Below are 26,195 nucleotides of genomic sequence, written 5' to 3' on the forward strand. Positions count from 1 at the left end.
AGCTTTGCTTTCATTAAGGGAAACGGTGCTATGGAACTCCCCTAAGATGTGAACTTCAGACTGATAATCCCACCAGATGTGTGACATTGCAGAATTCATAGAAAAAGGAGCTTATTACAGACATGAGTCACTGTTAAACATAAAATTTGGAAAAGGTGTGAGAGCATCTGCCTAAAGGCTGATTGAGCTGTTGAAGAGTTCTCAGCAGTAAACTTAATCTCAAAATCGAGCCAAAAAAAAAAAATCTTGTTATTTCTGAACTGCTAATATGATTTATAACCAAATTTGCTTTCACATTGCATTATTACATGCATACTTCAAAGACAATCTAATTTCTGTATTTTATCCTTATAATAATACAGCTTTATAAAACTTCATCTTTTTTTTTTTTTATGAAAAAGTCATCATGCAGATTCAATATTGATACAAAATGTTTGCCTGCAATCTCCTTTCCTGATACTAATTATCATCCCTTCATAGCCAAGAACTAGCTCGGACTTTGCAGGTCACTAAGCATAAGAGCAAATACGACTCAAAGTCCTATGAGAGCACTGCATAGAGGACTAATTGATTTTTGATGGAAAGAAGATTAAAAAAAGTACTAAATGATTATTCAAAGAGGCCAAACCAGAAGAGGTATGAGACAAAAGCCTTATCAAGGGTGAACTTTGCAACCGTTAGAGTTGAACACTGTCATTTTTCACCAGAAGCAGATTATCATAATTTGCAGTGAAAATCAGCGAAACAAAACAAAACATCTGCCTCTTTCTGAGCTAATATATATTTCTGTACCATTAATCTAAAAAACGACTACTGAATTTAATATTGATTAACTAAAGATGAATTAAATACTGTTTAATATGATATTCTAAAAACTGTGAAGGTATAAGCAGACACCATGATTTATGGGAACACATGGAATTATATAATACAGTCAAATGCTTTTTCACTAACCCCACCAACGTGCTCATAGTGAGGGTCGAGTTTGTTGAGGAGCTGTCCGTTAAAGGCCCAGGAAAAGGACACATCCAGAGAGGCATCACACGCGATTTGGCACGGCAGCACGATACTCTCGCCCACTATGATCTCCGTATCCACTGGGCCCTGAGTGATCCGTGTGGGATCTGAGAAAAACATCCCACACAACCTCATGTTACAATATGCTGCGATCTGTCAATCAACTGATGGTCACGGAATACTGAAGCCAACAGAATAACTTGACTTAGCAGAGATTCTACAAGTCTCTGAAGCTGTACTTGAGACAAAACACCATTCTTCTTGTTTTGATGATGGTGGTAGAAAGCTATATAACACATGTCCTACTGGCGTTTGCATTATGGTTAAGAACTAATGGACTGTCAAGTCCATAGAATAAGATTTTTCTTTATTTTATAGAACCTAATACAATCTAAATTCCACTATCAAATTTTTATTGTATGTGAATAAAAAAAAAATATATATATTTAATTTCTTTATGACAAGTAAAAAACTACCAGAAATCTCATTTCTAAATAAATACTAGCCTCCCCTTCGATGCATCCAATTTACCCAATCTAGAATGAGAAAGTCAGACGTGTAATTTATTTTTAAGCTACAAATAAACTACACAGTATCAACGCTATAAAACTAAATTGCACACAGAAATAAACCTTAACTGCAATCCTGCGTAACTGCAAAGATCATTGCGAACAAACAAGTAATTACACAGCACACACAGAAAAGCCTTTGTCTTTCTCCTGTGTCTAACTGTATTTCCCTGCCCAGCCAATGAAAGTATAAAATAACACACTTACCTGTGACCAGCAGTCTTCTGGTGGTACTTGCCATCCCAAATTGGTTTCTAGCCAGGCATGTGTAGCTGCCCACATCTGTCTTTGTCACATTTATGATTCTTATTGTTCCATCTGGAAGAAGACTTATCCTGTGAGAGAAAGAGACAAGCATTACCCAAAACTGAAACCTCTCTGGCCAACAGACTGTGAAGTTTCATTTTGGCTTTTAAAAGGGCCAAATTAGTGCATTGTATTGGATTTGAACATCAATCATCACTTGGTAGTGCAGGGCTTGTAGCTGAGCGAAGCATCTTGGTGGCAACAATACTTGTTTATTACTGTCAGTAATCATCCCTTCATATGTGTAGTTGATGAGGCCTGTAAATGAATATTCTGCATTTACAACCATATCATCCTGTTATGACTCAAGAATCATTTGGGGAAACAGCAGGGCCACTATAACACCATTAGTCCAAGGTTTTGAATAGACTTCTCATGTCTAAGTATCAAACAAATCTGAATAAACTGTTGTAGAGCCTCATTGCTGTAGGCATTTCAGTCTGCAAACCCTCCGCACACTGGAAATCAGAGCAAATCCCAGGAAATCAGAGCTAAGTGAAATATTTTAACCAGCCCATCTGGCACCAAAATCCATGCCATGGTTAAAGTTACCGAGATCACATTTCCCCTGAAACATTACCTGAAGCTCTTTATGTGTATCTGCATGATTTAATGCGCCGTGCTGCTACCACACGACTGGCTGATTGGATAACTGCATAGATGAGCAGCTGTACAGGTGTTCCTTTTAAAGTGGATGGTGATTGTAGTTTTATCCTTGTTTTTTTTTCTGTTTTACTCAAAAATTCTCTTATTACTACACAAAATTGCACTTTCGAGAACATGCTGGAAAATCATTCTACTGCATTCAAAGAAGCAACGGGCCTTAATTATCATGCTGGATATGAAAAGATATATGCGTACATTGTTAGCATTTACAGTTATTTACACAATTCATTTTGTATTCATGAAAATCCCATTTCATATTCTACCCGTGCTCATGAGTGTGTGTAAATGCACGTACACACAAGAGGACTGGATAATGCAAATCTTGACTTGATTGACTTCATATAATATAATTTGCATGGATTACTGCATGGAGTTACAATGCTTTTTTATTACGTGCACCAAATTTAGAAGATGCAGATCAAATCGAGGAATAAAAGTACCATTAAGAGCATTTTGAGACAATTGATTTTTATATTATTGGTATAAATTAATGAATGTAAAATGGTGCTTTATACACAGAGGTCAGTCTGTTATAGGTTGGCCTTATGACTTAGCTGACAGAAGATTTTTGCACTTGCTTTTAATGAATAACATTACATTTTATTACATATTTTTATTGGCATTGTAATGAGCAAAAAGAATTCCCACTTTCGTTTTCAGAAATCCAGTGGAAATTATTGGTTTGGTTTGGTTCAGATTACACCTTTAAACTGGCGGTGTCTGATTGAGTGCTCTTTAGACATACTGTACACACCATGGCATTACATGAATGCATTTCTACTTCCTGTGATCTCCTTGACACAGTAATTCCAAAACCACTTAATCCTAATTCATTGAAATATAAGCGTGCATTCTGTTTTCATCTTCTAACATGAAGGCTGGGGGCTGGGGACTGACTGGAAAGTGAGAAGAAAAAGAGATAAGCTTCAGAATGGTAAAGGTATTATCAAGGAGGTATTTGTGTTTTTTTTTTTTTTTTTTTTTGATGAAAACTAAGACAAAAATGTTAGGACAATTTTTTTTACATAATAAACTGTAAACAATAATTCACCCTTCTATGGAAATGTGAAAGCAATCAAAATGTCGGAAAATGGAAATGTCAGATTAATATTTTGTAAAAAAATATGTTCTCTGCTTTTCATAGGCTTTATCTAGTTAAGCTAATATAATTTTATGTAAAAAAAAAACATAATAAGGAAAAAAATATTAACAGATGAGTTTTATGTGTCAAAACCCTGTCCCGAATAATACAATTACAGCCTCGAGTGCTAGTTTTTGTATGCTCACTATGTCTGCAAGGTTGCTGGATATCATAGCAATATAAGACATAATTAAAAGTTTCTAGCTAATGGAGGCAAAAAGATATTCAAATACAAGTCCTGAAAAGCCCTTTGTTATTAACACGTCATGTGTCCTAGGTTTGCATCAAGTCCATCTAGTAAATCAACCATAATATTAAAACGACCCGCTTGTGCTGCTAAAACAGCTTTGAGCTGTCAAGGTGTGGACTCCATAACACTTCTGAAGGTGTGCTGTGGTATCTGAGACTAAGATGTTACAATCCCAGAGATAAATAATCAGACTGAGATCTGGGGAATTTGTAGGTCAAGTCAAAAGCTTGGACATGATCCTTAAACCAATCTTGAACAACATTCAGGAGCATTCTGAAAGAGGACCTCTGTAGAAGGTCAGTACCATTAGGGAATACTGCTGCCGTGAAGGTCTGCTTGGTCTACAACAATGTTTGGTAAGTGATAAAGAATGGAAGGTTTCCACCTGGCTGTCCACATGATGTTAAAGAAAACCTCATTTATCAGACCAGGCAATAATAACATACCAAATATATAATGTGTTTTCTATTTAATTCAAATAACCAGTTACATATAATAAATTGAGAAGAAAAGACAAAGTGCAAAAGTGCTAATAGTAACATAAGAGAAATCCCTCTAGGGAAAATGACAGATATCAGAAACAAGAAAGAATTAACTTTACCTTTCTGTGCTTTGGAGTTGTTCACTGCCTTTCCTCCAGGATGTGATGGGAGGAGGATAAGCCTGAGGCCTGCACTCCATAGTCACAGTGCTGCCAGTTTTAGCTTTAAGTAGTGCTCGCACTTGGGATCTCGAGAAGTCTGGGGGTGAGGCTGAGGAATGGAAAAAAAGCAGAGCAAAGAGAGGCATAATAACTCATCTGAGAACAGGGAGTATCAACTGATATTAGGGCTGCAGAGAGTACAAACTGGTCTGAGGACAGCAGAGAACACCAAACAGCAGAGAACACCAAACAGCAGAAAACACTATGATTCCACTATGGAATTGTACTCGAGGGATCAACACCATTCTTCCAAAAGATACTCCCTCTGTCGGGGTTTTGATGATGGTGTTATCTAATATATCTGTCCAACATGCCCCATGTTTAACTGGGCTGAAATCTAGTAAATGTGAAGGCCGAGGGTGTGGGGAGTCAAAATATACCAAAAAAATTCCCCATAGCTTAACAGAGCCTAGCAGTATTTTTTTTGGTCATCTGATAGAACAAAAGAACCTATTGAACAGTAGACAGACTTTTTGCTAGATTTGAGAGCTGCATATACTCAACTCAAACTGCCATATTTAACACAGTCATTTGTCAAGACAGAGCAGAGCAAGTCTAAATCAATACAAACTGTTTAGGCAGTGGTGGCTCAAGCGGTTAAGACTCTGGGTTATTGATTGAAGGACTGGGGATCAAGCTCCAGCACTGCAAAGCTGCCACTGTTGGGCCCTTGAGCAAGGCCCTTAACCCTCACTGCTCTAGGTGCACTGTGCCATGGCTGACCCTGTGTTCAGACCCCAAATTCCAACATTGGGATATGCAAAGAAAGAATTTCACTGTGCTGTAGTGTATATGTGATTAATAAAGGCTTCTTCTTCTAAAAACTGGCAGTAGAGAGCACCAATTTTCATAAAACAGTGGATAGTGGCAATTAATCCAACATTTCTTGTACTGCACACTTAAGCTGTGAGATAGCACTGATATTACATAATTAGCCTTGGGCCCCTGTGTAAAACAATAGTTAGGGCAGTGGTGGCTCAACAGTTAACACTCTGAGTAGCTGATCAGAAGGTCAGGGGTTCAAGATCTACACGCACACACACACACACACACACACACACACACACACACACACACACACACACACACACACACACACACACACACACACACACACACACACACACACACACACACACACACACACACACACCCAGGCTGCCACTGTGTGCAAGGATCTTAATCCACTCTGCTGCAGGGGTGCTGTATCATGGCTAACCTATGCTCTTCCTAACAAGCTGGCATATGTGAAAAAAAAAGGATTTTACTGTTCTATAATGTATATCTCACAAATAGAAGTGCCTTCTTCTAGATTCTGTATATGCTATACTAGACATTTTGTTTATGATATAACAGGAGCTCCAATTGCTTCCCTCCTCACTCTCCATTTTACATCCCACATTAACACTCACTGCTTTCTGCTACCTATAATAATAATGTGGCTAAAACCATTTATTCAAATTATGTAAAAAAGGAAGGGAACATCTTTTCATGCTCTTACAGTTGCAATTACTTTGATTTAGAGAGCAAGAACCGTTTCCACGTGGCAAATGAGTAGTTACACGCTCTTTTATTTTCCATTGATTCTGCTCTAATTTTCTCCTTTTTATTATCCAATAACAATTCTCAGCTATTTGCTAGACCTCTCTTATCACTATAGCCACTGAGTATGTGGGCCAAAAACTGCACTGGTTCTAGCTGTGTTTAGGATAAAATAGTTTTGGATATTAGTATCCCTCTGGATTACAATCTCTTTAACCTCCAACCGACCTCCAAAGGGTGATGATACAGCTCATAAAAGTCTCACAAAATCTTTTTTTACGTGCTTGGGCAGATGATTTCCCAGGTGTGAATGCAAATAATAAACAGATGGAATGTCACACTGAATAAAAGCATCTTTCTTCATATTCACAAAGATGCTTTTTAATGCTTTTATTTCATTTTTATATTTATATTATTTGGGTAAAATGCTTGTATTTCAGCTTAATACTCTCTGATTACTCAACATGCACTGAGGCCAGAAACATACATACATATATATGCAATATATTTATACATATATATGTTATATATATGTTATATGTATGTTATATTTTCCCCCAATAAATATAACACCGGCATATAAGTGGTGTGCCTTTAAGAAAATGTTTCCAAAGTCCATTACATACTTCAGATTCATGATACAAACCAATTTGTGATGATAAAGGGAAGAACTAATCAGGATGAAATCCGGAGGAAACACAAAGAACAATAGGTGGAATGTCTTACCAAGCACCACCAGCTCGGCACTGAAATAAATAACTCCATGTTTGTTTTCCGCAACACACTGGTACATGCCAGCATCAGACAGGTTGACTGAGACTACAGTTAGAGCTCCATTCTCTATGTGAATCCTGTCCTGCAAAACACAAACAAACACTCAGACAGAAAGACAAAAATGATAGAGAAAGAGAAAATACTGAAAACAAACAGGAAATGCATTTTTACATGGAGTTAGTGTGTCACTTCATATGAGTACTACATTTTCATTATTACATGGAATATACCTGAAGAGTCGACGACTGCCTGGGCATTTTCTTTCAGGACCAGTGGGGTTCAGGTAATTGAGGGTTTGTAACAAGCCCTTATACAGAGGGTACTCATAATTTTAACATTTTTAGAGACAGGGGAGCAACAGTATTAATATCGCTTTCCACTGAGGATGAAAAGCACTTGACATGTTGATACTGTTCCTTTGACTGCTGAATGAGGACAAAAATCACTCAAGCAGATACTGTTTTTTTTGTTTGACGATAAGAGTCACTCATCATTTTGATACTGCACTCTTGTTCTGTCTCTGTTCATTTCCACACTGCACTTTTGATAGCCTTGACTGGACAAACCTGGCCTGGGCACATTCTCATCTGCAAGAACAGATAGGTTGATAGATTTGTTACTAGACTGCCAATATCATGGCAGAAATGCTGGGAGAATGGACTGCAGTGTCTTCCGGAACAGTGATGGTGATGGAAAAGCCTATAGATGTACAGTAATCATGTGCCAATGCATCCTGGCCTACGTGTTCAGTCTGGGCTGGTGAACCATGTCAGAATTCTCAGTCTTTTAGTGAACCTTCCTGAGCAGCAAGGTGTCTTTTTGCAAACAGATTGACTTCTTCTCCTCTGTAGGTCTTAAACTACCTTCTTGTTATTTGTCATTTCATGGGTATAAGCTTGCTGGGTGACAGCATATTGACTGTCTGATTTTATCTGTCAGTGGATATGCAGCTCTTAAAGCCAGAAGGTGCGCAGCTTCACACATCCAGAGCTTGCTTGCCCACTTCGGCATCACTTGCAGCATCATTTTGTGCCATCATTGTGATTGATGTAAAATACCACCATGGTGTGATGTGTTTGCAGGCCTTTTAGAGGTTTTTGAACATGTTGCAGTACTAGGTACAAAGCTTTCATTTCCAGTATGTTGACATTATAATATTGAGCTTTTTATTTTCCTTCTTTATATCTGTTGTTTCATGGATGTTTTTTTTGTTTCAGATAGAGCATGGTATTTGAGTCAACCAAACTTGCCTACTAATCTGTATTAACAGGCAGTTATTAACCCAGTGATCTGATGCTACCTGCTGCTATGACTCCAATAGCATGATATGCTGTTTGTAAGCTCATTGAGCCAACTGTATCTTTTACTACAGGCATTAAGGTTAAATATTCCATTGTATTGGAGATACAAATAATGCTTTCCTCACAAGGTATGAAAGCCTGTACTACTACTGAGGCAGGAAATCTCTATCAAGGGCATGGATCCTAATCCTGTGGTTTCTAAACGCTTTATTGCAAACAGTACTTCTGCCTTTTAATCAAACTGTGGCTTCAATCTGCTATTCAGTGCTCATGACTTGGAAAAGCCTATTTACTTACCTGAGCAAATGCACTACAAAAGGTTTTAGGCATTTAGTCATCTGTATTGACTAGATCCAGCTTTAATATTGTCAAAGCTGCCTTAACACCATTCTGAAGCATATTCAGTACAGCTGCTGCGCTGTGCTTCTGCTTTATACAATCGTTTTGAAAGCACTTGACTCATGCCCTCTGCCAGCACATCTGATCTGCGTTCCAATGCGATAAGGCACTCGCTCCTGTTCCTTGGGACTGATCCATTGAATCTTCATCCCACTTCTGTTCTTGCCACTGCAACAGGGTAATTTTCTTCCCAGCAGGCTCTGCTTCACCTTTACTGAGGCACTGTTAGTAAGCATTGTACTGTTAGTACTGAGAAAATGGACAAAGAAATAAGAAACCTCCACTAGGTCCAAAGAAATCTGCCCTGGCAGTCTGGAACAAAAGGAAGTAAACAGGACAAAGGCTGCAGTTAAAGGAAAATAATGGAGCTTGTGGTGGTTTGTGTTGCCATGTTGAAGTCGATTATCATTCTATAATAGTTCTTGATATCTTTAACCTACAGTTATTAACTTTCTTTCTTTTTCTTTTCTGACTGATTCTGCTTATACTGTACCAATGAACAGGTGTCAAACTCAAAGTCCATGGGGCTAATACTAGCTTGTGCCTCTGTGGCATCAAGGGCACTGGCACGTACCAGTTGTGAATTGGAGGAGTTTCATAAAATAAGCAGGCAATAAAAGAGTAGTTATACATGTGGGTGGTTATTAATGATGGTTCTTTATAGACTGTATAGAATGTTGGAGTGGGTGGAGTCTTCTAAAGAGGGCAAATGCAAGCAGAGCTGCCACTGACCTTGACCATGACCAGGCACAATCAAACAACAGAAACAACGTGTTGTGTTTTTGTTGTTGTTTTGAGATGTGATTTAGTGTGATTTTCAGTGAAAAGATTATCTATGCTTAGAGGAAAAATAAAAAAAAGCCCCAACAAAACAGGAATTTCTCCAAAGCCTGCCTTCTGTGTATTTATTCCCATCATTTCATTTGGCTATTTCAAATAGTTCACTGTGCCTTACTACATAATATTTTGTAGTACATAGAATTCACACTGGATGCGTTGTATAACCGTATAGTACATGTCAGTTCACACTACACCCATTCTGTCCACACCACCAGGATGACAGCATGCAATTGTTTTTCAAAAGAAAACTCATGCCCAAAACACCAAACAGTGTCCAAAACATGTACGATGGAAAAAGTCCACACTGGGCCAGCTATTTTAACAGTACAAACATGACTGAATAAACCAGTGGGACAGTGAAAAACCACGTAGGAAAATACATTTGGTGTTCATTTGCCTTTGATTCTTTGGACTTATGGACTCCAAATGCTGAAATGCAACACCTAGTGTTGCTATATGCATAAATATTAAAACTAAGTCAATGGGAATAAAAGAAGAGTAAGCTGGGAGACTGAGGACATGTTGTTACCAAAGATAAACCCATATGACTTTTTCTTTACTGCTACAGAAAAGAAGCTATTGTGTGAATAAACGCCTTTGCTGTCAATCATGAAACAAAACATAAACATAATAACAGACTCACAACCAACATAATAGCCTTATTTATGGTCCTTCAAGGCCTCATAAAAATGCAGATATGGCAGAAACTGAATTTGACACTTGTATATGACAATGCCCGCTGTAATACCTATACACGTCATTTGCCTTGTAGTCACTATTGTCAGTGATGTGTTGTAACAGAAAATAAATCATTTTCAGACCAGTGAAAATCAAAAATTCAACAGTGCTGTAATACACAACTTAAATCTTTGTTAATATCTAGCATACACAATTTAATTAATAGGCATGGACAACAATCGACCTACAGTAAACTGCAATTAAATGATAATATGGCTGTGACGCACCGAATCAAACATGCCTTTTAGTTGTGAATACCACGGCCACATTTAGTTGTTACTTTACCTGTGTGTTTAGTAGTTCTCCATTCTTTAGCCAGCTGTATGAAGGCTTGGGTTTTCCACTGGCTTTACATTCCCAAAACAGCCTTTCATCAATGGATAAGGCACTGTCATGCATGGTCTGCACCCACTGAGGCTTAGCTAGGCATCCAAACACACAAACAAATTATAATGTCAATGTTAGAATTAGTCTAAATATATACAAATCTTACATCTAAAACCCTCATATGAGGTGGTAGCTACTAGTACTGTAAATGCTTCTCTTTTGCAGACTCTTTTGTCAGTATGTATGACAGAAACTCGCTCAAGAGGTCCCGAGCTCATTAGCTAGGCAACAGTTGTAAAATGTGTTGTACAGAAAACAAAAACAAATACTTCACACAACAGTGCCTTAGAGCAGCTCAACACATCCCATGCAAATACACATTGCAGCAAAAAGTAATCTTTAATGAATGCAGTCGTGTTTTTAACTTCTTAGTTAGTGGGCTCGATTGTATCACAAATCTAGAAACCACTGTTATAGCAGGCTATATCGCTATATCACCTACGAAGGACACCAGAGAATTTGCCATGATCAATATTTAGTCTGATTAAGAAAAAAAAAGGTCTGTAACTGCAATCTCAGGAAATCGTTGTGTTTGAATGCCTAAGGAAGCAGAACACTTAACTAATAGATTAGCTTAGGCTGCTAATATATTTATCAAGAGGTCAGAAATGCTTCATGTTTTAGAGGAACATTTATATATACTGTATTTACATAGAACATAACTGTTTCTCTTTTTATTGTAAGGCTACAGAATGGATTGATTCATCACACAAAGCCACCGTGTTCAAGCTAAAGTGGAGACTGATTGATTTCACTACAACTACTATAGCTAGTACTGCACAGCAATCACTGTTACTATTTTTATTTGAGTGATTCATTCCAATCCTCCCCAGGCAAAACCATTAAATGCATTAGAGGACGCAAAGAACAATCCTGAGTTTCGTGTCTCATAGCGTAGAATGTGAATATATGAAGAAAATGTAGAAGGCAGAATGATTGCAGAGAAAAGAGAAGACAAAACTCATGGCTTGGTATGACACATATTCCTCACTCTTATCCTTCTATACAGTAGTGAATTAGAAAGTAACTTTTCAGGAGATTCCAACAGATAAATAGGTGATTACATACAGTAAAAGCTGCTTAGTATTTCTATTAAGTACAAGAAAAATAGTACAAACTCTAAAATAAAGAATAAGACTCAGAACTAATACAAAACTGGCAACAGCTAACTTGAAATATGTTGTATTATAATTAACAAGTAAGCCAACATAAAATTATGATGTATTTAGCAAAACAATACTTTCCTATAAGCTTCAGCTAATTATTGTAGTTTCTATAGCATTCTATAGCATATTTTTTTTTTTTTTTTTTTTTCAGTTTTAATTTTCTCTTGGGCTCAAATGCAGAGCATTACAATTCTTTAGCCTGGCTTGGCAGAGAGCTGGCACACAGCACTGTCTACTCTGTCACTACTGAACAGAAGCTGAATTCAGGGTCATAGCCTATTAGATGCACAGCTGACTTGGCATATGTTCCCTTTAACCTTCCCAGTAAGTCATATGAAATCCCAGAGGGAATCCTTAAAATAGTTGCCTTTGACTTGTGTCTGAATTCAACCACAGCACTGTTGAGAATTGTAAATTAAACATGTGAATCTTCTTGTCCCCTGGAATGGCTAATCACAAAGAATCAAATTGTGAACCGTAGGGTTCCTGGCCACGGTTCTGATAATTATCCTGGAATTTCTCCCATTTGGAACACATTTTGGCAGCAGGTTTGTGCATGCAATACAGGTCTGTGACTGAGCTACATTAATTCAGATTTTGTTCTGTAATTAAGATAAATAAGTCATGGTGATTATATTTTAGATATTAAATGACTAAATGTCCTGCAGTTAAGCAGAGCTTTACGTTTAAATTTTAAGGAGCACTTGTGGGGCGCAGTGTATGAGAAGTCACACGCGCTTTCAATGCAGTTCATTTGATGCATCATTATTTTAAAATAACCTACACATGTACGCCTAGACAACACACCGAATTACTAAATAATTCTTTACTAAGAATAGAAAAAAAAAATCACATACCAAAGACATGACAAATGATACAGTATAATGTATAAAAGGTATGGTATAAATGGTATAATTTAGAATGTTTATGTATAATGCTGTTCATTAGTTAGCTATGTCTGTATTAAGCCTTAAATGTTTGTCCCCAAGCTGCCTTTATAGACCAAACATAAGCCAAAAATACATTGCTGTAATCTGAACACTGTGATTTTGCACTTAACCACTGGCTCTCTTTATACAGTGTCTCTCGAAAGAATGTGTTTAAGAGGTTTCACAGCAAAAATAGCAGATCAGTTCAGTCCTGGTATCATAACAACCAAAGAAGCTTCAAGAAGTAGTCGTTAAGTGGAAAAAATATGAAGGTTATTAAGACATCAGCAAAACTTTGAACCTTTTAAGGAGTATGAGGAAATTCATTACAACAAAGTGAAAAAGGGCAAGAAGGGCACTTGTAAAAGAAGTGTCCAAGAGGACAGCTACGATACTGAAGGAGTTAAAGAGCTTACACCTGGTTGAAATAGGAGAACCTACACAGACCTCAAAACTTTTCATCAGCTCTTCACTGATCTGGCCTCTGTGGGAGTGTAGGCAGAAGGTAGACACTTCTAAGAAAGGCAATGTTAGAAAATCTAAGAGCTTTTTTGGGGAACATAAATAAATAAATGTTGACTGGTAGTAGAACCGGACAGCTGGTTACCATCACAGGCAACATGGATGAAGTTAAAAACACTATGAGGCCGAAGGTTTATGTACACCTACTCATCACACCCAAATGTGGTCCTTCCCCAAAACAATTGCCACAAAGTTGGAAGCACACAATTTTATTACAATTTCCACTTCCATGCTGTTCCAAAATGACAATGACCCTGTGCAGAAAGTGAGGTCCATGAAGACATGATTTGGCAAAGATGATGTGAAATAGACAAGTCTGATATGAAAACACTTGAGAGGCCTGAACAAAACCCTGACCTCAACTCCACTGAACATCTAGGGGATAAAATAGAATGATGACTGTGAGCAAGCCCTCCTTGCCCAAGTGAGGCATTAGTGCCCTAATACTCTTGTGGTTGAATGAACAAAAATCCCCACAGCCATGTTTTTTTAAAACCTAGTGAAAAGCCTTTTGAGAAGAGTGAAGGGTATTAGAAGAGTGGGAATCCATCTGCAAAGGGTTGTTCAACAATATAAATGTATAAGCAAATTATTGATGACTATCTGTTCCAGTCAGTCACATGTGCTCCAAGAGGACAATGAACTCAAATAAAGTGCAAAAAATTACAAAGTAATGACTCGAAAGAAAGATGAACGATGTTTTGGAAAGGCTGAGCCACAGCCAAGAAATAAATACAATAGAAAATCCGTGACAGCTTTAGACAAATTAGAGTATTTAGTCAGTTGCACATTAGTTTGTGCCTTCATCACACATTAGGTTCATGAATGGCAGAAAGTAGCAGATGAACAAAAGAAAAAAGATACCATGCCAACATCTTCCCAATTTTCAAACGAGCCCTTAGAGACATTGCTGAGATATAAATGTTACATATTGTGCTGATGTATGTATTCTATTTGGCAATATTTCACCTTAGTGCTGGGGAAATTGCATTCGCAAATGTGAGTGAAATGCTTGCACTCTAAAAGCCCTGTGGAGAATATAACAATATTGATTAACCCTGACAGAGGTATAACAAAGTGTTGATGAATTAAAGAATATACTTCACCAATAATGAACAACAAGTAAACAAGTGCTGTTTGAGTAAATAGCTTTTAGAATTATATACACAATTTTTATTTTTATCTTTAGGTAAATGAAAGAAAGACATTTGAACACACAGAAGACTTTAAAAAAAAGAACACTGGGGCTCTTCAGATAATTCTTGTAGATAAAGTGTACTTTGCTGACAGACAGAGCTGTCATATCTGTGAAGAAGCACTGTATATCATGACCGGCTGTGTCATATCCCATCTCTTTAACAGAACATGCAGATTTGGTTTATTGAAGAACACAAAGAAAGCAGTGAAACGCCAGGGAGAGCTGTGAAGTCAACGTTCGTGTTAGGAGGTGACGGACTGTTCAGTTGTTTATTGCAGGCAAGTGATCTTTCAGCATTTTCTAACTTTCCAATTAGAAGACATGGTGGCTGAAATGTCCATTGGCTACATATCATAGCTACCACTATGACACATTAGTTTCAGACAGATTTAACTGTAATAATGCATAAAATCATGATAAGGGTCAAGAGCGTCAAGTCAACTCAGGTCAAGAAGCTTTTATTGTCATTTATAACTGTTGCACTACACAGTGAAATGAGATGTTTCTCTAGGACCATGCGCTACATAGAACAAAGACAGAGCTAAGGACTTAAGTAAGTTAGTCCTAGCCACATAAAGTGCTTCTGTGCGACCTGGTGCAAACAGTGCAGGACAAGACAAAAAGACAGTGCAAACAAAAAATACAAGACATTACACAAAAGACAATACACAAAAGCAGCACCGACCAGTTTACATACTGTATGTTCTATATTGCATGTGCAATATACTAGACTTACTATAACTGCCAGACACAGGAACAGTTTCTTTCCCCAGGCAATCACCCCGATCAACAACGCCCCATAATTATATTCACTGCTTATTGTCTATAAGTACTGCATTATGAGGACTGTAGGTCATCACATCATCTGTATATATCTCTATATTATACACACTACTGCTGCTATACAGTATATTGTACAAAACGCATAATATTGCACAATATTGTTATTTTCACTCTCACACTTTATGTACTTAACCAATTGTTCAGATTCTATATTCATATTTAATACTCATTCTTTCTATATTGTGTCTCATCGTCTACATTGTCTTGTATAGTTTGTATAGTATAGTGTTATTTATGTCTGTACTTTTGAGAGTCACAAACAGCTGGAACCAAATTCCTTGTGTGTGTCAACACACTTGGCCAATAAACCCGATTCTGATTCTGAAAACAACAATCAACTCAAATGTGAAAGAAAGCATGTTCAAAGAGCAAAAACAATGTGTAAAAACAGCATGTAAACAGTTTGATATGGGTGGTGCTGTGAACATGGATGTATATTGGAAGAGTGTGTATTTGGTGTAGGTCAGTGCAGTTCATACAGATGATGTGCGTGTGTGTGTGTGTATTGTATTCTGTTAATCTTTGAGGAAAAGCGTGATATCTGTGAATTTAACTGTGTTATAGTTGTTAGTGACAGATGGGCTTGTTTGAGCATTTCATATATTGCTGATCTCCTGGATTTTTCACACACACAACTAGAATTTACACAGAATGCTGCAAAAAAAACAATAAAACGTCCTGTGTGCCGAGCATCTGCAGGTCGGAACACCTTATTGATGAGAGAGATCAGAGGGGAAGGACCAGTTTATGCTAACAGGAAGTCTATAGTAATAGAAACAAGCACTCTTTCTAACCGTGGTGAGCAGAAAAGCATCTTAGCATATCAAATCTTGAGAAGTAGATGGACTACAACAGCAGCAGATCAAGTTTCACTCATGTCAACCAAGAACAAGAATCTGAAGCTAGCTCTGGAAAATGGACAGTTAAAAATGAGAGAGAATTCTCCTGGTCTTTTTCCAGGCCCATGATAGCCACAGATTCTTGTTCTTGGCTGACAAGAATAACTGACTTGATTGTAGGGGATACATCACAGGGTTGGATGTTTTGTGCATGCTGAGAGGTTTTTCTGCTCACAATAGTTACCATATCATGTCTGCCCACTCATACTAATCTGGCCAAAATTCCCATGACCTTTCTTATCAACAAGGCATTTCCAGGCACAAACACTGTTGTGTGTTTTTTTTTAAAAAAAAAAAAAAAAAAAGGAAAATCAGCTGAAATTTTCTAAAATACTCAACCCAGCCCTTCTAGTACCAACAACCCATGCAATGATCAAAGTCACAGAGATCAGTTTTGTTCATTGTGATGTTTGATGTAAGAATTAGCCAAAGCTTTGTACTGCAGCAACAAGATTAGATACCTGCATAAAGGTATAGGAGTTCCTAATAAACTGGACAGTGTTACAGTGTTATCTGTAATTTACGAAAACAGGATTCTCGGACATGCATATATGAAATGTTTGGCCTATTAAAAAAAAAAAAAAGAAACAGAGGCAAAAGTTATAAGAATATAAGAAACTCTGCACCTGGGGTATTTTTTCCTCTGACATTAATTCAACATTTAAATTCCCACCTCTTGTGTTAGCATTGATTATTATCCTGATACCACACAAGTGTCATGGTATGCATAAATTATATTTCTGCAAATCCTGTAAGGTACGGGTTGTTTTCTAATTAAAAAAAAAAAACGACATAAAGCCCTTTATTATCTTCTACTCTCTTCCCTTATCCTTGAAATGATCTGTAATTTAAGAACAGCTCCCTTTCCTGTTGACCTTTGATTTTTTTTTTTAATCAAATCTCCACACTCTCTCCAAATGATAAGCAGATTTAGTTCAAGTTCTCTTCCGGCAATGTTTCTCCTGTAATTAATCAACATAACCTACATTTCCGAGGACACTTAGCTTAGCTGGGTAGCTCACAAGCGAATACATATTAAAGTTTGTAAACTATAAAAAGCATCCTATTAAGAACATGCATTAACAGTACATTAAAAACAATGTTGAGCCAACTTCTTCCCACCCTGGCTGCTACATTATTAAGTCATAATTTGTGCTTATTACGTTGCCATTCATGTGTGTTTTATTGGGCAATTTATGCTCATAGGCATGCCGTAGTCTGGAGACCCAGACTAAACCCAGACTGTGGAAAAATATAGACGAATATCCAGTGAAAGAGATTTTATCAGAGTATGAGTGCAATACTTCACTTTGAATGGTGTTTTATATTTAATAGACATTATGAGAACCGGTGAACTGGATGTACAGAACAAATACTGTTGTGGAAATTCTGAGGTTAGAGAGATTTAAAGAATAAAGTATAACACTTGTAGACACGGGCAAGAATAAAAAAAGGTTACACAATTTACTGTGCTAAGCTGCGCAGCAGGACCCAACACTCTACATGTAGCATGAGAGAAGCAGGGCCACGAACATTCATTACATCAAGATTTTATAGACAGAACTCAAGAAAACAGAAGAGACGTAAAAGCAAAACATCCTCATTCATTGGCTCAAAATTACCGCATGCTCATCTCCTGACCAAGCTAATCTGACCAGGCCAAGGTCTTCTAGAGGGCCTACTAGAAGATTTACTGGACGTTGTTTATGGACAACTCGTCTCCAGTCCCTACTGCCCTTGTCATAATCTTAACAAAACAACTGATGACAATGTCAGTCTCTGGTTATGACGCACACAGGGTACAAGCATAGAAGGACAAAGCCTTATGAACAACTTTAGATTAAAAATTTCCACCACAATACATAATGATAATAATAGAGAAGGATCCAAATGTTTCATGGTTCCAGGCACATTTCATCTCAGTTGATAGCTAACATAGCCTGCTGAGACATCATGTATCATGTAGTTTTTAATTTCTTAATTAACAGCAAACGTAATTAACAGCTAATTAATTAACAGCCAACTTAATAGAATTAATTATTGAGTTATTTCTGGAGGCATTTTTTGTTGTTGTTGATTCAGAAACGGGGAGTTCAGATGCTTGAACAACATTCAGACAGCTTCTCTCTATGTTGTCTGTGTGAGTTGAACAGAATGATGAACTTGGTTACTGGATCGAGAAAGATCAATAATTCCTCCTGAAGAAGCGAATTCCTCACAAACATGCAAATGCCTTAAGGCGGACTAATCATTCCTTAGATCACGCTTTTAGCCAGCGTTTTCGTTGGGATTTGTTTAACGCTTTCTAAACCTGCCTGCAAGCTGAAACGCTTACTGTTTATTTGGTCTTTATTTAAATGGCTCAGAATATGAGAATCCATAAAAGGCCATTCTTTGCATCCACCTCTTTTACACACTAAGCATCTACAGTATACAACACTGAGTGGGTTTTGCTCAGCTCAAGGCTCAGAAAGAAGCAGCTTAGCAGGGATGAGATATGAACTCATTGCCTTTTGGCAGCAGGTCGGTTCCCTAAACACTGATTCAGTGCTGACTGACTGACCCTGCATTGTGATTCGTAATTCAACATTTTGTTTGCATTTTATTTTTTTGTGTACGATAAATGGCCGTTTCAAACATTTCACATTTACATATTAGATTAAAAATGGGATTTAATAAGTTTACTCTTAATAATAATGAGATACATTAATAAATCTTAATAAACCCATTCCTGGATGTATTTTTGGATTGCTTGTTACATTTTCTCTCTGTATGCGTTTTTGTCTCTCTCTCTGTCCCGCTTTCCCTTTCTCTGTGTATACAGAATGTCCAGAGAGAGAACCCAATCTGCCCCAGGGATTGGTAGATAGTGAACCAGCTTAAAAAACATAATATTCAATATTACTAATGAATTATAAATGTTTGAGATTCTTAATTGGTTTACTGTTATGTTGTGTAAGTGGCAATTTATAAACTTCTGTTTAAGAGCATTTACCAACGTGGCCTGTCTTGGCATTAGGAAAATAACTGAACTCTTAATTAACACTATTATGAGTCTTGATCACTTAGTGTACTGGAATAAAGCAGCAGTTTGCTCTCGGGCCAGAATCTCAGTGACTTTACAAAGCCTAAATAAAACATACAAAACTGAACAGCTGAACATTGTTGCTTATTAACTCTATCTGGCTCTTTGGTAAGCGACTATGTGTTCAAATAAGAGGTCATGGCTCACTTCCCTTGTTATGTTAATAAAGATGAAAGTTTTAAGAATGTTAACATTCGCTTGCCCCGATTTCCTTTTCCACTAGTGGCTGTATGAAGAAAAATGAACAGAAAGAGCACAGCAAGTAGACATGACCCAATACCTTTTTAGTTTGCGACATGAATATCACACTGGCTTTGGGAAACATGTCAATTGACAAACTTTCTAAATAACAAAAGCAAAATATAGCGTATGGTGTGAAAAAGATTTTTTTACCCACTGTATTCTGAGTAGGAATGTTGACTTTCATCTTTGACTTGTTTTTTTCTAATAAAATAATAATAATAATAATAATAATAATAATAATAATAATAATAATAATAATAATAATAATAATAATAATAATTTAAAAGTCAAATTGCTAGGCTGCCCAGGTTAAAATGAAATATCTTTATAGTTATACCAATATTACTGTGCCGTATATCACATTGCCCACTCGTACGTATAATCTTGCTTTGCATGTGAAAAGGCATTACATTTACATAATAGAAGAGATGACAAACAAATAAACTAACTAATTAAAAGACATAAATAATTTTCTATAAATATATAACATAAACATTTCTTGAAAAGAACCCTATTATGAAAATACACCAATTTGTTCATTAAATTTAGTCTATATATATTATGTATATATATATATATATATATATATAAGATAATCTGGGTTCCTGTTTGCCACTTTTCTGAATTCCCAAATGTGCTAAAAGATGTTTCCATCAACATTTAACACCACTGACACTTGTTATTGCAAACAATGCTGTGCTGCCAACACCAATTAAACAAAGGTTTATTTTTTTGTTCTCAGCTACGTAGTCATGGAAACTATACAAGATTCATGGCTGAATCGAAAAGCACCGAATGCTGAATAATTGGAAAAAATCCAATGAAATGGCAAAACCTTTTCTCCTCTAAGATAATAATGAGAATTAGGTATAATAGGAGTGATGGCACAATGTTGCCTCCCGTCGGAGTCCCAAGCTCAGAATAAAAACAAGCATGAGACAAGATGAGTCTACATGTAAATTTAAATGATTTATATATTGTATTCTATATTGGTTTAGGTAGATGTTTTTAAGGTCCAGACCACTGGCACAAGCCGTGGTCATCTCTTGCTCCTGTCTGGTTGATTATAGTTGCTATTTCTTTTTAATGAGGTGATCAACTCCTCCTGTGCACAACACAGTGCTCAGAAATGTAATGTTTCTATCTTATGGATTGCATAGCTTAGGTAGCAAAACTGCCTTGACTGTTGCCTTCATTTTCTGGACAGTTTGCTTATTAAAAAATCAAAGCAACCAAACCAAAAGGAGTTTGCTCTTATGACCCTTTCCCGTTTACCAGCATATCATGGTCTGATCCAGACTGGGTCATAACAGCTGTCCAAAGAAAAAAATCCCATTAAACAGTAAGTGTGTTGATGGAATAAATCTCCCTCTCTCTCACACACACACACACACACACACACACACACACACACACACACACACACACACACACACACACACACACACACACACACACACACACACAAAACCAGCTACTTACCATGGAAGGAGAGTCGTCCTTTCACAGTGTTCCTGCCCATCTTGTTCTCTGCCACACATTCATAACCACCCGCATCCTCTTGTTGGAAACTGGGGATCTCCAGAACGACATTCGAGTTCTTCATCTTCACTTTGTTGGGAAAGGGAACTCCATTAGCCCTTCTCCATGTTATTTCAGGCACTGGACTGAGAAAAATACAACTCCAGTCAACATTACTGGCATGCTACCTACACCACATTTCTGTAGCACTCCATTTAGTAGGTTGTGCAACCTCCTGCTGCCATCATACAGCAAGAGCACTGAGTCTGCTCCTATAATGCCTGATGTGATTGAAGAATATACGACAAGGAATCATTCCTCAGTATAGAATCTCTCCAGAACCGCTCTGGTTTCTTGCACCTCTTCAGCTCACCCCACATGTTTTAAAACCAAATGATTGATTCTGTGATTATTGAAGCATTTTTCTATGGATTTGGACATTTGTTGTTGGAAGATCCAACCACACCCCAGGTGGCCAGATTTTCATTCAAAATCTCCTAGTACTTCATGAAGGGTCTTTGGAAGAAAAACAAACTCACAGACGCACATGGCGAGTAAAGATTAAATTCTTTTCTGTATAACTAACCTTTTTCTAATGCCAAACCCATCTTATATTGCCAGAAAGCTCTGTTTTTGGTGGTTTTCACACCGGGCACTTATGATGCTGTCTAAATCCGAGTGTGATTGTTCCCAGCTCCCCCACAGTGTTGTTCTGATTTCAGACACACTTGATTTTACAGAACCCTCATGCATCTTATATCATCACAAACACACCCGGAGTGCACAACGTGACTCACCATATTATTTTTTAAATGAATATCGTGGTGCTATTATGTGCAGTAATGCATCTACCTCTTCTATGTCCCACAATGTTCCCTGCCACTCATAGTACACGTCTTGGGGAAACTAATGATTTTGTCATCGGCTTAATGCACATGCACAGGTTACCCGAGTATTAGTTATGTTCACATTGACAGAAACAGGGACACAGTTCCAGTGCAACTGAACTCAGACCACCACCACATACAGGTAGTCTTGGGTTTTGTACACATCCTGGTCCACTTGACAGCTTTAACATTATACATTTTTCATGTGAACATTTTTATTCTGTTAATTCTTATTTCTTTTATTATTCGTTAATTCCTTTATCATTAATTATGTTTACCTTCTGCTCTGTGTTTATGTTCTGTAAAGCTGCTTTGAGACAATGTCTATTGTAAAAAGCGCTATACAAATAAACCTGAATTGAATTGAATTGAACTCTGCCAGTGTTAAAAAGCCCCTCTTTGTCTTGTCTTGAAAACAGCAACTAGTTTCATGTTCTAGCAAACTCTAGGTGCTTATGTTTATGGTTAGATATGATGCATATTCTAAAAGTTTATAGAAGTTATAAATTGTACATATTGTATAGTTCAATTGCACATTTCTCACACTTGCAAATTGTACATAAAATTTATTGCCTATATTGGATATGTATATTTAAACTGCACATTTCACACCTGTAAATGTGTACATACAATTTTGTCTACACTGTATATGCCATTCTGTTACACTGTGGAGCTTCTGTCACTAAAACAAATTCCTCGCATGTGAAAACATGCCTGGCAATAATGCTCTTTATGATTCTGATTCTGAAATGCCTCCATCAGACCCCGACATACCTTACGGAACTGCTTCACCCCTATATTCCTGCCCGTTTGCTTAGGTCAGCCTAAGTGAGTCAGCCTGTTACTGCTCCTAGTCTATGGAATAACTTGCCTCTGTACATCAGACAGGCACCCACTGTTTCATTATTTAAAAACTGTTTGAAAATGCATTTCTATTCCCTGCTTTTTATTTAATTCTGATTTATTGCTGTTATTATTTTATTTTGTTACTATTTAATTATTTTATTATCTGTAATTTATGATGTACGGCATTTTGTGTTCAGCTTTGGCTGTATTATTATTATTATTATTATTATTATTATTATTATTATTATTATTATTATTAATAATAATCATTCATTCATTCATCTCAGGCGTCATCGGACAGGATACACCCTGGACGGAGTGCCGACCCATCGCAGGGCACACACACACTCTCATTCACTCACACACACACACACTACGGACAATTTAACAGAGATGCCAATCAACCTACCATGCATGTCTTTGGACCGGGGGAGGAAACCGGAGTACTCGGAGGAAACCCTCGAGGCACGGGGAGAACATGCAAACTCCACACACACAAGGCGGAGGCGGGAATCGAACCCCCAACCCTGGAGGTGTGAGGCGAACGTGCTAACCACTAAGCCATCATATTATTATAAACAAACAAACAAACAAATAAATAAATAAAAAAAATAAAAGTGTCTGTTAAAATGAGTTTGATTTCTATGTCCAAATACTCTATATTCTAAATATATTATATATCAATTGATTGGGTTAGACTCGTGATATCGATTTTTCCCTGCTCACTATTTATCATTAAAAAACTGACATGTGACATAACAATATAGAATATTTGTCCATTGTCTCTTTCAGGCAAAGACTGCTGAATTTATTTTTTGGTGACATCCTTAATAAAATAATAACTGATAATTGATAAACTTGTCTAATTTTCACTAGACTGTACTTCACTTTAATGATCTTCGCAAATCATTCCACAATCAATCAGATTCGAATGGATATCCTCTTATTAAATCTCTATTTTGCACTTACAAGCACAATAATGTATGTTGTCAGGGTTAATCTACTGTGTAATCACACTGTGTCGTGTATTTAGATCTTTTATGGCAGGTGACAAGTGATAAAGCAGTGTAACAAATCATCAATAATGAACTCGTTTTTAACTGATGCTTCAGTAAGCAAGAGACTCTGATTTTTGGCAAATACATTTGCTGTCGATTTCTTCTCACTCTATTTGCTTTCCTTGCATCCCGTGAAATATTGACTGTTTCCAAACATAACAAGAGTTCAGATAATTGTACAATAAAAGAACTGAGGAATACCCATGAATACCCGTGGTTCAAGAGTACTCATTAAAAGAGCAGCGTTTGTCATACCCTATAAAAAAAGAGCAGCTACAGATTAATACTACTAAAGAACTTTACTTACTTCCCCAAAGCAAAACATTCCAGTGTCACAATGGAGCCCTTGGCAGCTGGAACCATGTCAGGAAAAAAAACTTCTATTTTAGGCTCATATTCACCCATCACACCTAGGAAAAAAATAAAAACTTGTTTTCTGTTCGCTAAGAACATTTCAGTCTGAACAGAGTAGAATGCAGTGAAAAAGATGAGTTAGATGGCTTGGAGCAATTCTTGACAATTTTGAAGGTAAAGATAAATCTTGACGATTTTGAAGTGAACACATATCGAGGCCATGCAGAGTTTGGTGCTGCTTTTGCACTGTTGGGGAATATTTTGTCTTGGAAGGTTTGCTTGATTTGAAGGCAACAGTAAGAATCTTTACATCGAGAGCAAACAATAGTTTACTGAAGCTCTAAAAAGTTTAAAATAGATATACTAAAGATCTGCACTGGCCCAAACAGCACAAATCTCATGCTTGCTTCAGTGATTTCTGCTTATAAAGGGATTCCTATTTACAACATTTGTACTTAATAGCATTTGAATATATTTAGTATGGTTTGTCTTTACTCTGCTACACCTGTATACTTTAATGACTTTTTTAATCCCACTATCTGGTTTCAGCCAGAACAGAATGAGTTTCCTTTGAATCTGGCTCCTCTCAAGGGTTCTTCCTCATATTATCCCAGAGATTTTTTTTCTTCACCCTGTTGCCTCCGGCTTTACTCTTTAGGAAAATATTAATCTACAGTTACATTTTTGTAAAGTTGTTATGTGACAAGGTCAATTGTTAAAAGCACTCTACGCATAAAACTGAATTGAATTAAATATGTGCAACCATGGTAACGTAATCTACAAAAAAACCCTGTAGCTTAATAACTGTAGGCAGACATTTTAATAATAAAAAACTTGAAAAAAAAAAACCTCATCATACCATAACAGTATATGAAGTAACTGAATATGAGTGTGGTGAAGGTTGTGTTAAATCATTAGTTCCTAAATTTATGATATAATGGAAAAGTAAGCAGTGTGGCATCTGATTAGATTGTGAAAGTAAGCACATCTCACCATCTGTCCTCAGGATCAGTGGAGTGGGAGAACTCAGCATTTTGACCTTTGTAATGCGATTTACTACCACGCATGTGTAGTTTCCTACATCGGAAGGCTCTACTTTAGCGATGTAAAGGTTTCCGGTCTCTTGGGAGACAAAACGTCTGCTGTCTTGCTGGACAAAATACGGGTACTCGTTGAACACCCAGGCAAAATGCAGCTCTAAAGAATAGATAGATATTAATTTGTTATCAGACCTAGAGGAGCTGAGATACATAAATGGCCAGTAAATCTCAATAAAAATATCATAAATATGAATTTTTTTTTTTTTTATAAGACCCTTACCTCCTGCATATATAGGTGTACCACATAATAAAACTACTCCTTGACCCTCACGCACTGACACGGCACTTCTTGTTTGCGTTTTAAAATTCAAGTCTGTAAAGTTTTGAAAAGATAAAACAGTAGCACAGTACAACAGTAATAAGAGCAACAGATGAGCTAAAAAAAGTTTAGCTTCTCTGAAATCAGCACAAACGGAGCTAGTAACTCACATGCAAACTGAAGGGTCGCTCTCCTGCTCAGAATGGCTCCCAGTGAGTTAAACGCAGTGCACTGGTAGATTCCTGCATCCCTGTAAAGGTCCAGATTCCTAATCACCAGATTTCCACCAGAGAGACGCCGCCGATAATCAGCCCTCAGATCAATCATTGTGCCGTTCAGTGACCACCTAGGATTAATCATAAAGAAATCATTATAAGAAATGTGCAGATTCTGGAATGACCTGGGAATAAGAGAACTTTCACTGTGGCTTACAAGCTACGATCAGATATTAAAGACAAATAAGCTGCTTTAATGCACAGACAGTAGTTGGGCTCTGCAATATGGTGATACATGTGACAGAAAATCAGCAGATGATTTACATCATAATGGCTAGAGATACAGTAGGAGCTACTAGCAGTGTGCTGTAACAAGGATGTTTGCTGTAGACCAGTGTGAATATAATCACATACAGTATATACATATATGTATATTT

General features: G+C 37.1%; 1 protein-coding gene across 2 annotated transcripts in view; it reads right to left on the reverse strand.

The window, feature by feature from the left end:
* cntn3a.2 (contactin 3a, tandem duplicate 2) overlaps nucleotides 1–26,195 on the reverse strand; it is a 69,719-nt gene that overhangs the window by 20,582 nt on the left and 22,942 nt on the right. For both annotated transcript variants that reach the window (XM_047806768.1, XM_027144646.2), the window contains exons 4-13: nucleotides 25,714–25,889; nucleotides 25,505–25,597; nucleotides 25,178–25,381; nucleotides 24,138–24,240; nucleotides 21,001–21,185; nucleotides 10,532–10,668; nucleotides 6,921–7,050; nucleotides 4,551–4,701; nucleotides 1,794–1,921; nucleotides 955–1,124 (exon numbers count right to left, since the gene is read on the reverse strand). In XM_047806768.1, the coding sequence (XP_047662724.1) occupies nucleotides 955–1,124; nucleotides 1,794–1,921; nucleotides 4,551–4,701; nucleotides 6,921–7,050; nucleotides 10,532–10,668; nucleotides 21,001–21,185; nucleotides 24,138–24,240; nucleotides 25,178–25,381; nucleotides 25,505–25,597; nucleotides 25,714–25,889 (1,477 nt within the window). The remainder of the gene's footprint in view (nucleotides 1–954; nucleotides 1,125–1,793; nucleotides 1,922–4,550; nucleotides 4,702–6,920; nucleotides 7,051–10,531; nucleotides 10,669–21,000; nucleotides 21,186–24,137; nucleotides 24,241–25,177; nucleotides 25,382–25,504; nucleotides 25,598–25,713; nucleotides 25,890–26,195) is intronic.

This window comes from Tachysurus fulvidraco, chromosome 23 (assembly GCF_022655615.1).
Source record: "Tachysurus fulvidraco isolate hzauxx_2018 chromosome 23, HZAU_PFXX_2.0, whole genome shotgun sequence".
Classification (NCBI taxonomy): Eukaryota; Metazoa; Chordata; class Actinopteri; order Siluriformes; family Bagridae; genus Tachysurus; species Tachysurus fulvidraco.